The sequence below is a fragment of the Nuphar pumila genome, chromosome 15 (genome assembly GCF_984573655.1).
Source record: "Nuphar pumila chromosome 15, dmNupPumi1.hap1.1, whole genome shotgun sequence".
In the NCBI taxonomy this organism is placed as follows: domain Eukaryota; kingdom Viridiplantae; phylum Streptophyta; class Magnoliopsida; order Nymphaeales; family Nymphaeaceae; genus Nuphar; species Nuphar pumila.
In genome coordinates this window covers 528,029-540,673 of record NC_143263.1, presented here as the reverse complement: position 1 = coordinate 540,673, position 12,645 = coordinate 528,029, and the positions used below count along the sequence as shown (strand labels likewise).

Below are 12,645 nucleotides of genomic sequence, written 5' to 3'. Positions count from 1 at the left end.
GAATATAATATTCACTGTTATAGCATTTTGTGTATGACTGCTTAATTTTTTAATATCTGACTATGTATGGTGTGAAATCGAAATATGAAAGTTAGTCTGTTAGCTAACATTCATCCACACCATAGTTAAGTTCAGGGTTTCTTCTGAAACCCTCATCTGTATGCTCGAATCTGAGGTGATTTGCGTGGCCAATTGTTCCCCTTTATCAGGTTAGGCTAGTTAACAATTAGTTCATTAGAGATCTTTAAAATTCAATAGAGGCGCGTAAGATTGCAAGAAAAATATGATTCATAGCTTTCTGGAAAGGTCTGAATTAGACCTTCAGTTCATCTGTTGAAAGTTTTTGCAAACTCCATCGTCTGAGGAGTCAAAACTAGGGATGGCAGTGGGGCGGGGCGGGGGACAAGGTCTCCACCCGCACCCCACCTCAAGATTTTATCCTCCACCCCCGCCCCGCCTCCCTGGCGGGGATGGATTTTATCCTCCACCCCCGCCTTCATCCCCGTTTCATGTCCTCTATCCCCGGTTCAAACGGGGATGAGGCAGGGCAGGGCGGGGCTATTACGGGGAAAAGTGGTCGGGGCGGGGGACAAGGTCTCCACCCCCGCCCCGCCTCAAGATTTTATCCTCCACCCCCGCCCCGCCTCCCTAGCGGGGATGGATTTTATCCTCCACCCCCGTTTCATGTCCTCCATCCCCGGTTCAAACGGGGATGAGGCGGGGCGGGGATCTTACGGGGAAAAGTGGTCGGGGCGGGGACGGGGCGGGGCGGGGAAAAGTGCACGTCCATCCCTGCCTCCACCCCCGGACGGGGATGGATTTTAACCTTCGTCCCTGCCTCCATCCCTGTTTCATACCCTTCATCCCCGGTCCAAACGGGGCGAGGCGGGGCGGGGCCCCGCTTTCCCCCGGTCCACTGCCATCCCTAGTCAAAACCCTCTTTCAACAGGCTGTCCAACAAACTTGGAGAGCTTGTCACAGATTTGACTATCAATCCCGGTTTTCAGTCTGTGGAGCAGACATTTCTGATCTGAATCTAGTGATTTTAGATCCGTTGAAAAGGTGTACGAGTCACGCACAAATTTTTTTTGAACCGCCTTTGTCGAAACAGAGCGCACGGATCTTAAAAACCTATTTCCTAGAGTCATGTTCAGACTCATTTTAGTGAAAAGCTTCTCCGCGTTTTGAGATTCGTTTGGATCTTGAATCATGGATCGGTGCAAAAAGCTTTAATACCTTTTCTTGTGCATGTTTCAAGAACAAGAATTCTTAGTAGGAGGTTTTTAAGATATACTTGAAATCCTTCTCCAATCCTTATTTTCATTTTTTTTGCTCTTTGAAGAGTGCATTCTGGTCAATAATAATCAGTTTCATATTGTTAAATTACAAGTATAAAATGTTTGATCAGGTTGCCCCGCTTGTATTATATATCGAACTATAACGACAAAAACACCTAATGTTTTCGGACCAATCATAACGGCGAAGGATGGCCCAGCGCTCTTTTGTCACCTTGGAAAATGACAATGGCCAGACTGGTGGTGTATCCCCACCCCAATTTTCAAATATCAACAATATTTTAAAAATATCACAATTTTATCGTGATATTTATAAAAATCCAATATAATCATTTAAAAATGTGGTATTTTAAAAATACCATGTTTTTATCATGAAACTAACGCCATTAAAAAGAACTTTTATTTTTATTCTTTATACTTCTTAGTATTTCTATATGTACTTTAATATTTTTATGCTATCATTCTCACAATTTTCTTAAGAAAAAGAATACTTTTTAAATTTATCGTGGGGGTTTTCTCTCAAGGATTTCCCTAAGAACAAGATCTGTGACATTTACCACCGAGGTGGTATCCCATGTGGTAAGCGGGGGTCCTGTGCCAAGCTGAAGCCCCAGGTTCCAATCCCTCTGCCACATGAGGCTTAAGAGATATCTGGTAGGGGTCTGCCTAACCCCAGCTTGCCTATTATAAAAAAAAAAAAAAAGATCTGTGACATTGTCATCTCGCATGACTCCTGAATCTTTAATGTTACCAAAGAAGAGTTGATGAACCTAATGGAAATATCATCAGCATTGTTTAATGCAATAGGCAATTTGGGTAATGGTCATTTTCTGGGTCTTAACAAATTAAGAAAGTGAATATGATTTTAAGTACAATAATTTCATACTAGTGATTTTTTTTTGTGTGTGTGGGTATGACAAAGAAAATATAGAATATTTAAAGAATAATAATTAAGTAACATCGACATTGGTGGCAAACAGCTATCAGAAGTTAGTTTTATACCCATAACGAAGTCAACATGCATATAATATTTCTACCAAAGAACTTTTGTATGGGATATGAAACTATGTTTTAATTTGTTTAACCTATTATTCTACTTTGACCTTAAACTTAAAGCAAAGCAAGCTATCAAAAAATTGGTCAAATAAAATAAATAAGAAAGTTGCGACAAACCGTTGCCAAAAATCACTGGACACGAGAAGAAAATATTGGGGCATGTTTGGTTGGATCACATGATATTAACTTTCTCATACAATTAACATAAAATATATGAAGAGAAAAATGCATAAAATATGAATAGAAAGAGAAAGATACATGAAAAATAGATATGGAATATGAACTATTATGTGTAATATATGAAATACATATATAATTTTAAGTGAATTATATATATTGTATGTAATAATTAACATGAATTATTTTACAGGAGCAAGCTGGTGTTCCCCATCTCGTTCAAGCATGAGCCAAGTCACAAGCTGGGTCAACTGTTGCCTGAATATGTCCTGTTCGGTTCCTTGTTGTTTACCGGTTCTACCTAAGCATGAGAGCCAGGGTTATGACAGATTAAAACCAAAATATTATCAAACGGACTTACCTAAAATGTTGGAAATTTACTTAGAATTAAAAAGAAGCAAGAAAGCTTTTAGGCAGAAAAGGTGGCATACCAACCGGGCTCTGCTCATCTGGTAGGAGCAGTTAGTGCCTAGCCTAACCCCCCTAGCTTGTCTGGTAGGAGCACCTTTTGTTGGGACGTTGCAGTGGTGTATAGAAATCCTCTGAATTCTTTTTTGTTACTTTTTACCTCTCCTTTTTCATCTCTTTTTTATCTTAAAAGAACAAAATTAACTTTTTACTTGATTATGGAAAAACGCGTCTTCTGTTAACGGCATATAAAGGTTGAGTCCTTTCACTTGACCAAAACATTGATCAGCCAATTGATTTAGGGAACAGGAATATATTCATAACAAAACTTAGTCGGCTAAATGTAATAACCGACAGATTTTCGTAAAATTGCTGATAAAATGAGGCAGTTTTTGTAGCTTCAGTGTTTCTAATAACCTAAAGATAAATGGAGTTAGAATGGTCCTTTCGTTTCTCACTAGCGATTTTCTCGTTTATACTTGTCAATATGATGATGATGATTGTTATTTCTCATAAAGAGATGAAGGTAGCCAACTTGGTATAATTTACAGACCTAACATGTTTTATTTACTGTGGTAAGTTTGAATTAAATAGCTGAATTAGTTAAAAGAGTTACCACTGTTGAAAGACAACAATGGGTAGATCAGCCATGGATCTGCTGAGCCCACCAGTTTGTCTTGGAATGATTTACACGAAATACACCAAACAAGATACCTGGCCCACACCACGTTGCTTTAAAGATGATCATAATTATCTGTCAATTTTGTCCCATAACCTCTCTATGAAATAACTGGAGTGCAATTGATAACCAGCTCATATTTTACCAATCTGTTTTTCCCTTTCTTTTTAACTCAATGGCACTAAAATGTCAGATTTATATATGTATGTATTTGTTGTTTCTTACCTGAATATAAATTCTTAATTTCGTGGATCCAACTTAGCAGTAAGAGTTAGTTTATGAGACAATTTTTTTGGATAAGTTTGTAAGGTAATTTTATAATTTTGTCTTACACACTTTGTAGAATCGAACTACAACTCTGGTGGGCTCCTTGTAACACTCAGAGTCCTATTTAAATAAGACAAATTTATCTTCTGTACATATGCGGTATCTCAATTGAATAGAATAAAAAAAATAAATAAAGTGTGACAATGGACATAGGCAACTCTTGCCTAGTTACACAAAAATTTTGATTCCTTTTCTTTTTTTTAAAAAAAAAAAAAAAAAAATTTGTTTGACGATTCGTCGATAGTATTATGCCGTTCCCAACAGTATATTGGCGTTGCTGTAGTTAGCCAGACACTCTGCCCGAGGGACTAGCAGTAGCACTCCAGACTCAAGGTCAAAAGCTTGGCAAAGAAAGTCTTACCCAACCAAGGAACCTACATTTGTCAACTAATTTGGCCAAACCCTGTGATTTCAAATGCCCTGGGATTTCATTCTGATTCCAAATCAGACGTACCCTAACTTACATTGTGAAGGGGAAAAACCATCCTTTAATCTCTTTTGTTTTAAACAATTTAAGAGAAACACCCACATTGAGGTCCCCCTGACCGTCCGGGACTACACCCAGCTTGGAGGAGTGCCACCTGCACCTAGGGGTGGGCATCGGGCCTGGCTGACCCGATCAACGGCCCCCGGCCGTTTACTAATGGGCTGTGTTTTCGCCTGGTTTTTAACGTGATCCGGTTTGAAGAGAAACTCATGGCCCAGCCCATTGGCCCCGGCCTGGTCCAAACCCATTTATAGGTTGTTTTTTAATAAAATTAATACATTGATTTTTAGAATACAAAAAAAAAAAACATAAAATTCAAAATAATATAAAAGCATTTTTGTATCATGCTATATGATATTTGTGAATTGTTCCCCAACCCAGCCCAGGGTGGATATTCCCCATTTTTTTATACGAAGTTAGATGCTGGGATGAAGGTTAAAACCAAAATCCGTACGAAAATAGAGAAAAATGGACGGTAGGATTTTGAGACGGGGCGAGGGTGCAGACCTTGTCCCCCACCCAGGTCCACTGCCATCCCTACACACCTACCAACTATATTGGATGCCTACTGTCTAGCTATTTGTGACATGCCCTAATTGGATCATATAGTGAAACTTTTACGTACTCAAGTATTGCCTTTAACTGCTGGGTTATGTAAGGCTTGGGTATGGTAACCTCACCCAGAGTTTACCCGAAGGGCCGGGCCCATTAAATAACCTGGTTCTCGGTGAGGGTTCTTCATTTCATCATAAAAAAATAATATTATACTGGAACTCTACACATTTCGTTCTCGTGCATGCATGAAACGATATTTTCTTTTTGTTTTTCGTTTTCAATTTTAATACTTAAAAGCAAAGTAGACAAAGCAGGTAGTTATTGAGTCTAGTCACAATCTTTCACCATCTTTACATGAACCTGGATCAAGGTCCAAGTACATAGTAAAATGGCACCTAAAGAAGGTTCTTGACCACTAATTCTACAAGTTTGAGTATGAACCAGATATATAAATTATCCAAAATCTGAGGCACTACCATCAAAGAGAAACACATGCGAGCAGGGGTGGGCATTGGGCCGGCCAGGGTCCCTTTAGAACTCGGCCAAACGGACTTTAAATGCAGCCCGGCCCAGAGATAACCCAGCCTATTTACTAACAGGTCAGGCTTTGGTCCCATTCTTAACAGGCTCAGGTTTGAAGAGCAGCCCATGGTGGGCCGGGTCAGATTGGCCTATCGGGCCGCCCTGCCCGTTGCCCACCCCTACATGCCAGTAACACAAACCAGGAAACCACCATACCTTTTATGGAACGGTTCTGCACTAATGCTCATTCAAAGAGGGCCCGTACTTTTTAGATGTAGGGGTTCTCAATTGGTCGGATCTGCGTCCAGTAATGATTCGGCCACAGTCGAAATTTTCAGATATAAATGGGCATGAAATAAAGACTCATCTGTGATTCAGGTCAAGTGGAACCAGAACAGAGTAATATCTGGGTCAGTTTTGGACTGTAATTTTGTCAGATATCCTGCTCGACCCTTGAGTTAAAAGATTGTTTTAAGCATTTGTTATGTTAATCGAGTCCGGTATGGGCTACCATTTTCTGAACCACACAAACCTGAAACTACACGGACCTGAGCCTAAAATCATGGCCCCCAACCCAGCCCAGGGTGGGCCGCACGGCTTGCCCACCCCTACCTGCACGTTTCAAACATATGACGTCGGGACAACTAGATGACATTCACAAGTTGCCACTACCAAAATGAACAGAGCCCTTTTGGGTAAAAATCATCCTTTAATCTCATTAGCCTTGTTCAACCAAGGTTGAATGGACATAAATGCAAATCTTAGGCGGTTCTCTAGAAATGGCTGTGTGTTTGTAAATACACCAAAAGTTAGGCTGCTATTTGTGAAGTGTTCAAAGAAAATTCAGGAATGAAGAAAATAGTAACCTTTTTAATAAAGTCATATGATCAACTCAAATGCCTGAACTGCCAACACAATTATTGGCAGAGCCAGCGCGGCTAGGTCTCTCATCATAGGGGTGGGGGTGGTTTCTTCGTTTAAATATGTAAAAATAATATGATCAATTCAAACTTTAAGCCTTACGTATAATAAAAATGTACACTCTTGGTATCAAGAAAACAGATGTGGTTACCTATGTGGTCAGCACCGTCGCTCAGGATCGAATCCTATTGACATATAGGGGGCTACCATTGCTTTATCATGATTGGGGTACGTAAGGCTGGGTGATCTTGTCCTCAACCCATCGTTTTGCTTCACAAGGAGGTAGGCCCATTAAGTATCCCTAATCTCAATAAGGTTTTCCTTCGTCATAAAAAAAAAAAAGTTGAGGAAAACCATAATCCAAAGAAAATAATAATAGGAAAGCCAATTGGGTTTCGAATCAGAATGATTAGAAAATCACTTCTGCCTGAAATCTCATGTTTTCTTTTAGAATCACTCTCTCAGCTCAGGGCCCTGAGAGAGTGATTCTAGAGGATGCAACCGAACATTTCCTTAATTTCTCAGTCATGTCGCATTCATTTTTACTTTGTTTAATACTCTTTTTTCACCTACCGTTATTCAGGCCGTGATTTGAGCAAAACCATGTTAAATCAAGCGGGCAATTGTAATATTTCAAAATATGAGTATTTGCAATTACACTAAAAGTAAGGCTGCTTTTGTTAATTTGTTCGAATAAATAAGAACCCACTTCCACGGATTGGCCCGTTCATTCCGGGCGTTCTGATCTCAGAGTCCCACGGAAATAACAACTCTTCTGTTTGCGGTGCAGTTTTCCCTCCTTACGCGTTCTATTGATTTTCTTATCTCCCTTCTGACTCTTTTTCTATTCAATGAGATTAAATGTCTGGATCTTTTTCTCCTTCTCCCCATGATCTAACTTATTATTGTTCTTGCGTTGGGCTTTCTTTGTTGCAGCGTAAATTTCTCATTCTCGTTGCCAAGTTCAGATTTGGATCTCGCCGACAGAGTGGGGAAACTTCTGTTGGTTCGGTCACCGTGTTTTCGTGGCTTTAGCTTCCCACCCATTTATTTTTGCAGGAGAAAATAATGTCTCTGTGTTGTTTCTCGAGTGCCCATTTCATTCTTGTGAGGGTAAGATGATGGTTTAAAGAAGAAAAATATGGTCTTCTCTTCCCGCCGCCCCTCCCTCCTTCTTGAAAAGACGCTACCATCTTGACGAAGCTACATTGTAAGTGTTTATGCTTTGGCAATATTATTCCTTCCTGCTTGACATTGCTTCCTTTGGATCATCTAGCGTGTGCCCATTAGATTTTTCCCAATGAAGGATGATTGGAAAAGAATATAATCGGATTTTCTCTTTTTCTTGATTTGGAGTTGGACAAGATTGGTAGTGGAGAATAGCCGGGTGGCCTTGGAGGCGAAATTGTTGGTTCTGCATGGTTTTGATGTGCCCACGTGATTTCTGTGGGTACGATTTGGTGTATTGAAGATAAAATTGATTCTCACCGTCTTGGACAGTTTGCACTGCTCTCCTTTTTTTTCCTGCGGAGATCCCCTTTATTGCATTAACACCAATTGGGCACACTTATTCTTCGTTTTGTATTAATAGAAAGTGTTTCTTTTTATGAGTATGATATTACAATGGGTGATAGTAGGATTCCACATTCCTCTGTGTCTGAAAGAAGGAGATATTTGTTCTGCCTCTTCACAATATCCGTGTTTGTCTTCTTCTTTTCCTGGTTCTTTTTTCTCCAATCAGCAGGTCGCCCGCATTTCATCGAACATGGTTTTTTGCCTGATTCAAAGCTCCTCTCTATGGTTGACAGCTTTAAATCTCAACCCAGAATCCAAAACAAGGAGCGACCTCGATCGTTGCCTCTATCACCATCTATCCAGGAGAAAAATGCTCAAGAACCTGATGTTTGTGATCCTGAAAATTCAATTCTCAAAGTTTTTATGTATGACCTACCTTCTGAGTTTCATTTTGGTTTGCTGGGCTGGAACGAAAGGGAGGGTAGAGTTTGGCCTGACATAGTTAATGGCATTCCAGATTATCCTGGAGGATTAAATCTTCAACATAGTATAGAGTATTGGCTTACTTTAGATCTTTTGTCTTCTACACTTCCCAATAGAAGAGGTCCTTGTACTGCTGTAAGAGTTAATAATTCTAGTCAGGCTGATGTTGTCTTTGTTCCATTTTTCTCTTCATTGAGTTATAATCGGAATTCAAAGGTGAACTCGACAGAAAAAGTGAGTTTGAACAAGGTGTTACAGGATAAATTGGTTTTGTTTTTAAGGGTGCAAGACGAGTGGAAGAGATCAGGTGGACGAGATCATGTAATACTTGCACATCACCCAAATAGCATGTTAGATGCAAGGATGCAGTTATGGCCATGTATGTTCATACTTTCAGATTTTGGAAGGTATCCTCCGAACGTAGCAAATGTAGACAAGGACGTCATCGCTCCTTACAAGCATGTCATTAGAAACTATAATAATGATTCATCGACCTTTGATAGCCGGCCAACTTTGCTATATTTTCAAGGAGCAATTTATCGCAAAGATGTGAGTAACAACCGTTTTGTCTTTCCCTTTATTCCTGAATGTGTGATGTAATTTATATTTAACAACTTAAATGTATCTCTCTTCAGCAGATCTTGGTACATTCAAGGAAATTGGCAATATGATTGTTCAAATTTTTAACTGCACATTAACATTTGATTATCTCAAAATGAGCTGAGATGCTCTTGATATTCAGTAAAAGTTGTTATGTGCAGTTTCATTTTGTTATGCTTTTTTAAAATCGGGACTGCATTATTAGCCTCTGATTCCCAAGAGCTGGTGCACTATTTCTTGAAGTTATAATGACTGCTTAGAGCTATCCTGCTTTATTCAAAATGTGAGATTTGAACTCACAAACAATTAAACAGTTGCTGAATTCATACATATCTCAGAAGATAGTGTGTTTCATCTGCTTGTTGGGGACAAACAATATTTACATCCTATGTATTTCTAGTCTCTGTTTTCTTAAGTTGGCACCTTTAAATTCCCCTGGCTCCTCTTCTGTGAATGATCCATGTTTGGTTTGTCAAAATGATCTTCATGTTGACATTTCAGTAGATGCAACTGAATTTGAATCATTTGATTGTTGCATTCCACTATACAAAATTCTGATATATCTTCTAACAGACTTCTGATCTGATGATAGACGTGCACCCTTTCTTCTCCCTTTCTAATTAGAATAAAAATTTTCTAGAAAGTCCTCATCAATAAGCATGGATTGGTCAGAAAAATCCCTTATCAAGAACAACATGAATCTATTTTGATGCAACAAGAGATAAAGCCCTTTTCTCTATTTCAGTTTTTTCATCCAAAAGATTTAAAAGAGAAAATGAAAGAAAAGAAAAAAAGGGCCTTGTGTTGTTCCTCTTATTATTGCATCAAAACAGATTCATGTGGTTCTTGATAAGGGAAGATCTGTCCAATCCATTCTTATTGATGAGGATTTTCAAGAATTTGTTTGTTCTAATTAGAGTGCCCTGTTCACGAACATAATTGAAACAAAATTTGCTAGCTGGTATTCTTTTATGTGCCTGTGAAGGAAATAATTCATCCCCACAACCTTGCATATTTATTCATCTCACTAATCAAATGAAACTTCTATTTAGCTTTCTTTACTAGTTTTGTTCTTTCATATCTGAAAATTTCTCATTGCTGATAGAGGCATGGGGGATGCTTCAGGTTTGACAATCCTCTGTTGTCAAACTCCAGGTGCCAGAGGTATCTCCACCTTTACTTCCAAGGATGCTCTACAAGTTGGTGGAATGGTTATAAGCCACATAAACCCAATGATAGGATTTCTGGTTGATCCGTTCAACTACTACAAAACTACTGTCCCTTCAATAATACATGACAGGGATGACAATTTTTTTTCCTGGTTATGTATGAAGGTTTTGGGCAGGCTTGAGTAGCATGCTTGTTTTTATTGTGTTGCTTCTACTTTTTCAGCAAGTTTACAGGAAAAGCATGATCAAACTATTGACAATTGAGTCTGAATAGAATGTATCATTGTACATCAGAATTTCCAGTTACTTAAATAATAGCTTGGTTATTTTATCAATATGAATTGTTGCTAGTGTAGAGTTTTCCTTTTAGCTTTCTTTTAGTGCTTCTTGGTTATTTTGATTATTTTTTTGCATTAGAAAATGAAAAGTTGTTTTGTGTTTATCCTCTCAGGGTGGATATATCCGACAAGAACTTTATTATATTCTCAGAGATGAGAAGGATGTGCACTTTGCTTTTGGCAGCATACATGGAGGCGGGATTAATCAAGCTAGTCAGGGGATGCACTCTTCAAAATTTTGCTTGAATATTGCTGGTGACACCCCTTCCTCCAATCGCTTGTTTGATGCTATTGCTAGCCACTGTGTTCCAGTCATAATCAGTGATGACATCGAGCTCCCTTATGAAGACAACCTTGACTACTCAGAATTCAGCATATTTGTGCGTACCTCCGATGCTCTTAAAGATGGCTTTCTCATTAAACTAATTAGAGGCATCACGAAAGAAGAATGGACTAAAATGTGGCAAAGGTTGAAGGAAATCGAGCACCACTTTGAATTTCAATATCCGTCCCAAAAGGATGATGCTGTTCAGATGATTTGGAAAGCAATATCACGTAAAGTTCCGTCAATTCGAATGAAGCTCAACAGGAGCAAACGGTTTAAAAGATCTATGGTTCAAGTTACCTGAAAGTTGGTTATACATGAGCACTCCGGATAGAGGTGATATTTATGTTTCATCATCTGGTTTTGCTCTCTTCCAGGAATAGTAACTCCGGTCGATGTATACATTGAAGTGCTGCATCAATAAGAATAGCATGAAGTGGCAACTTGTTTGTAGGTAAAAGAACACAATAAGACACTTTTATTTCTTTGTTTTGCTGTAACAGGAAAAAGTGAGGGGCAAGGGGGGAGAGAATGTCCCTAGGCGTCCATGAAGCTTCATATACTGGATGTTTTATCTAGAAGAGTATCTTGAGAACAAAAACTTCAAGGACACTAGACTGTGTCCTCAGCATGAAGGCCTTTGTTACTATTTTCCATTTAATAAAAAAAACTACCGTCTCAATGACATGAAGACAGCTTCCTATTGATTTTGAGAGCAATTTTCTATGATTTTAAAGTGGGCATATTAATAACAGAACAAAATACCAGTGAATGTAATTTATCACTAAACTTGATAAAGCCCAAGGATGAGAATTTTTTTTAATCTTCATCTCTAGTCCAGTTTTTAAAGACTTAAACGTGTCTCAGGCTAGCCTAACTTAATTTTGTTTGATGCGACAAAAATCCAATGTTGCCAAGGAAAACTAGTTGTATAAAGTTGGAAGAGCGAGTAATGGGGTTTGTGTGTCGAGACTCCGAATTACAATAGGGCAATTCTTTATCTTATGTATGATAAGAATAGAGGGGACCTCAAGGTACAATTGTCTATAAAATGACCCGTCTAGATTTTCTGCAACCCATGTTGGGATCTTGTTTTGTTCCAACGATTTTTTTTTTTTTTGTTTTGTTTAGGGAGGTTTCACTTCATCACTTCTTCATTGCTGTTTTACATATTTCATGATTATGGGGAAACATTGTGTGAAATTTTGTTGCACTGGCTTGATAGAAGAAAGCTCTTTTCAGAGACCAACTAATGGAACTCATGATAGAGCTAGTGTCCAACCTGTTTTACTGCATGCCTCGCAAGTTGCAACATGGAAGGAATTTTGTTGGTCTCAAATCTCAACCACTAAAGTTAAGCACACCAGTACTGCCCAGTCCATGGAAGGTGCCCAACATGGAAATTAGCAGATGTTTTGTTAATTGGTTCAAGAAAGCTGATCCCATGCGGATGGTAACACGGTTTGATTATGGTCCTCTTTGGTGGGTGCATCGTGATGATTGTTCCTCGCTTGTCTCGTGTTTGGAAATTAATGCCTTCAACCTGTGCACATCCCCATGAGTGACTATATGGTTCAATATAGAAACCATTATAGCAAGCTTATTCACAGTTCACACCCACAGTTGTATTTATGGACCTTGAGTCCGTTTGGCAGTTTTGGATGCTCATATCATATATCTTAGGGTAGATACGGATCTACCTTTTAGCTATTTCATTTTAGAACTACCTTTTCTGAAATTCCCCATATAATCCTAGATTTTCTTGACATTGGTCAAATAAGGAATTAC

General features: G+C 38.8%; 1 protein-coding gene across 2 annotated transcripts; it reads left to right on the top strand.

The window, feature by feature from the left end:
* The first annotated feature begins 7,151 nt into the window (after window positions 1-7,151).
* On the top strand, window positions 7,152-11,539 carry LOC149814029 (putative arabinosyltransferase ARAD1). Of its 2 annotated transcripts, XM_089988649.1 has the most exons (4): window positions 7,152-7,211; window positions 7,364-8,974; window positions 10,646-11,193; window positions 11,361-11,539. In XM_089988649.1, exons 2-3 carry the CDS (start codon window positions 8,051-8,053, stop codon window positions 11,159-11,161), a joined length of 1,440 nt encoding a protein of 479 aa, XP_089844775.1. In that variant the 5' UTR covers window positions 7,152-7,211; window positions 7,364-8,050; the 3' UTR covers window positions 11,162-11,193; window positions 11,361-11,539. The 2 variants fall into 2 exon arrangements, with proteins under 2 accessions (XP_089844775.1, XP_089844776.1); XM_089988650.1 differs by having other exon boundaries at window positions 7,153-7,211; window positions 10,646-11,539.
* Window positions 11,540-12,645: the final 1,106 nt, after the last annotated feature.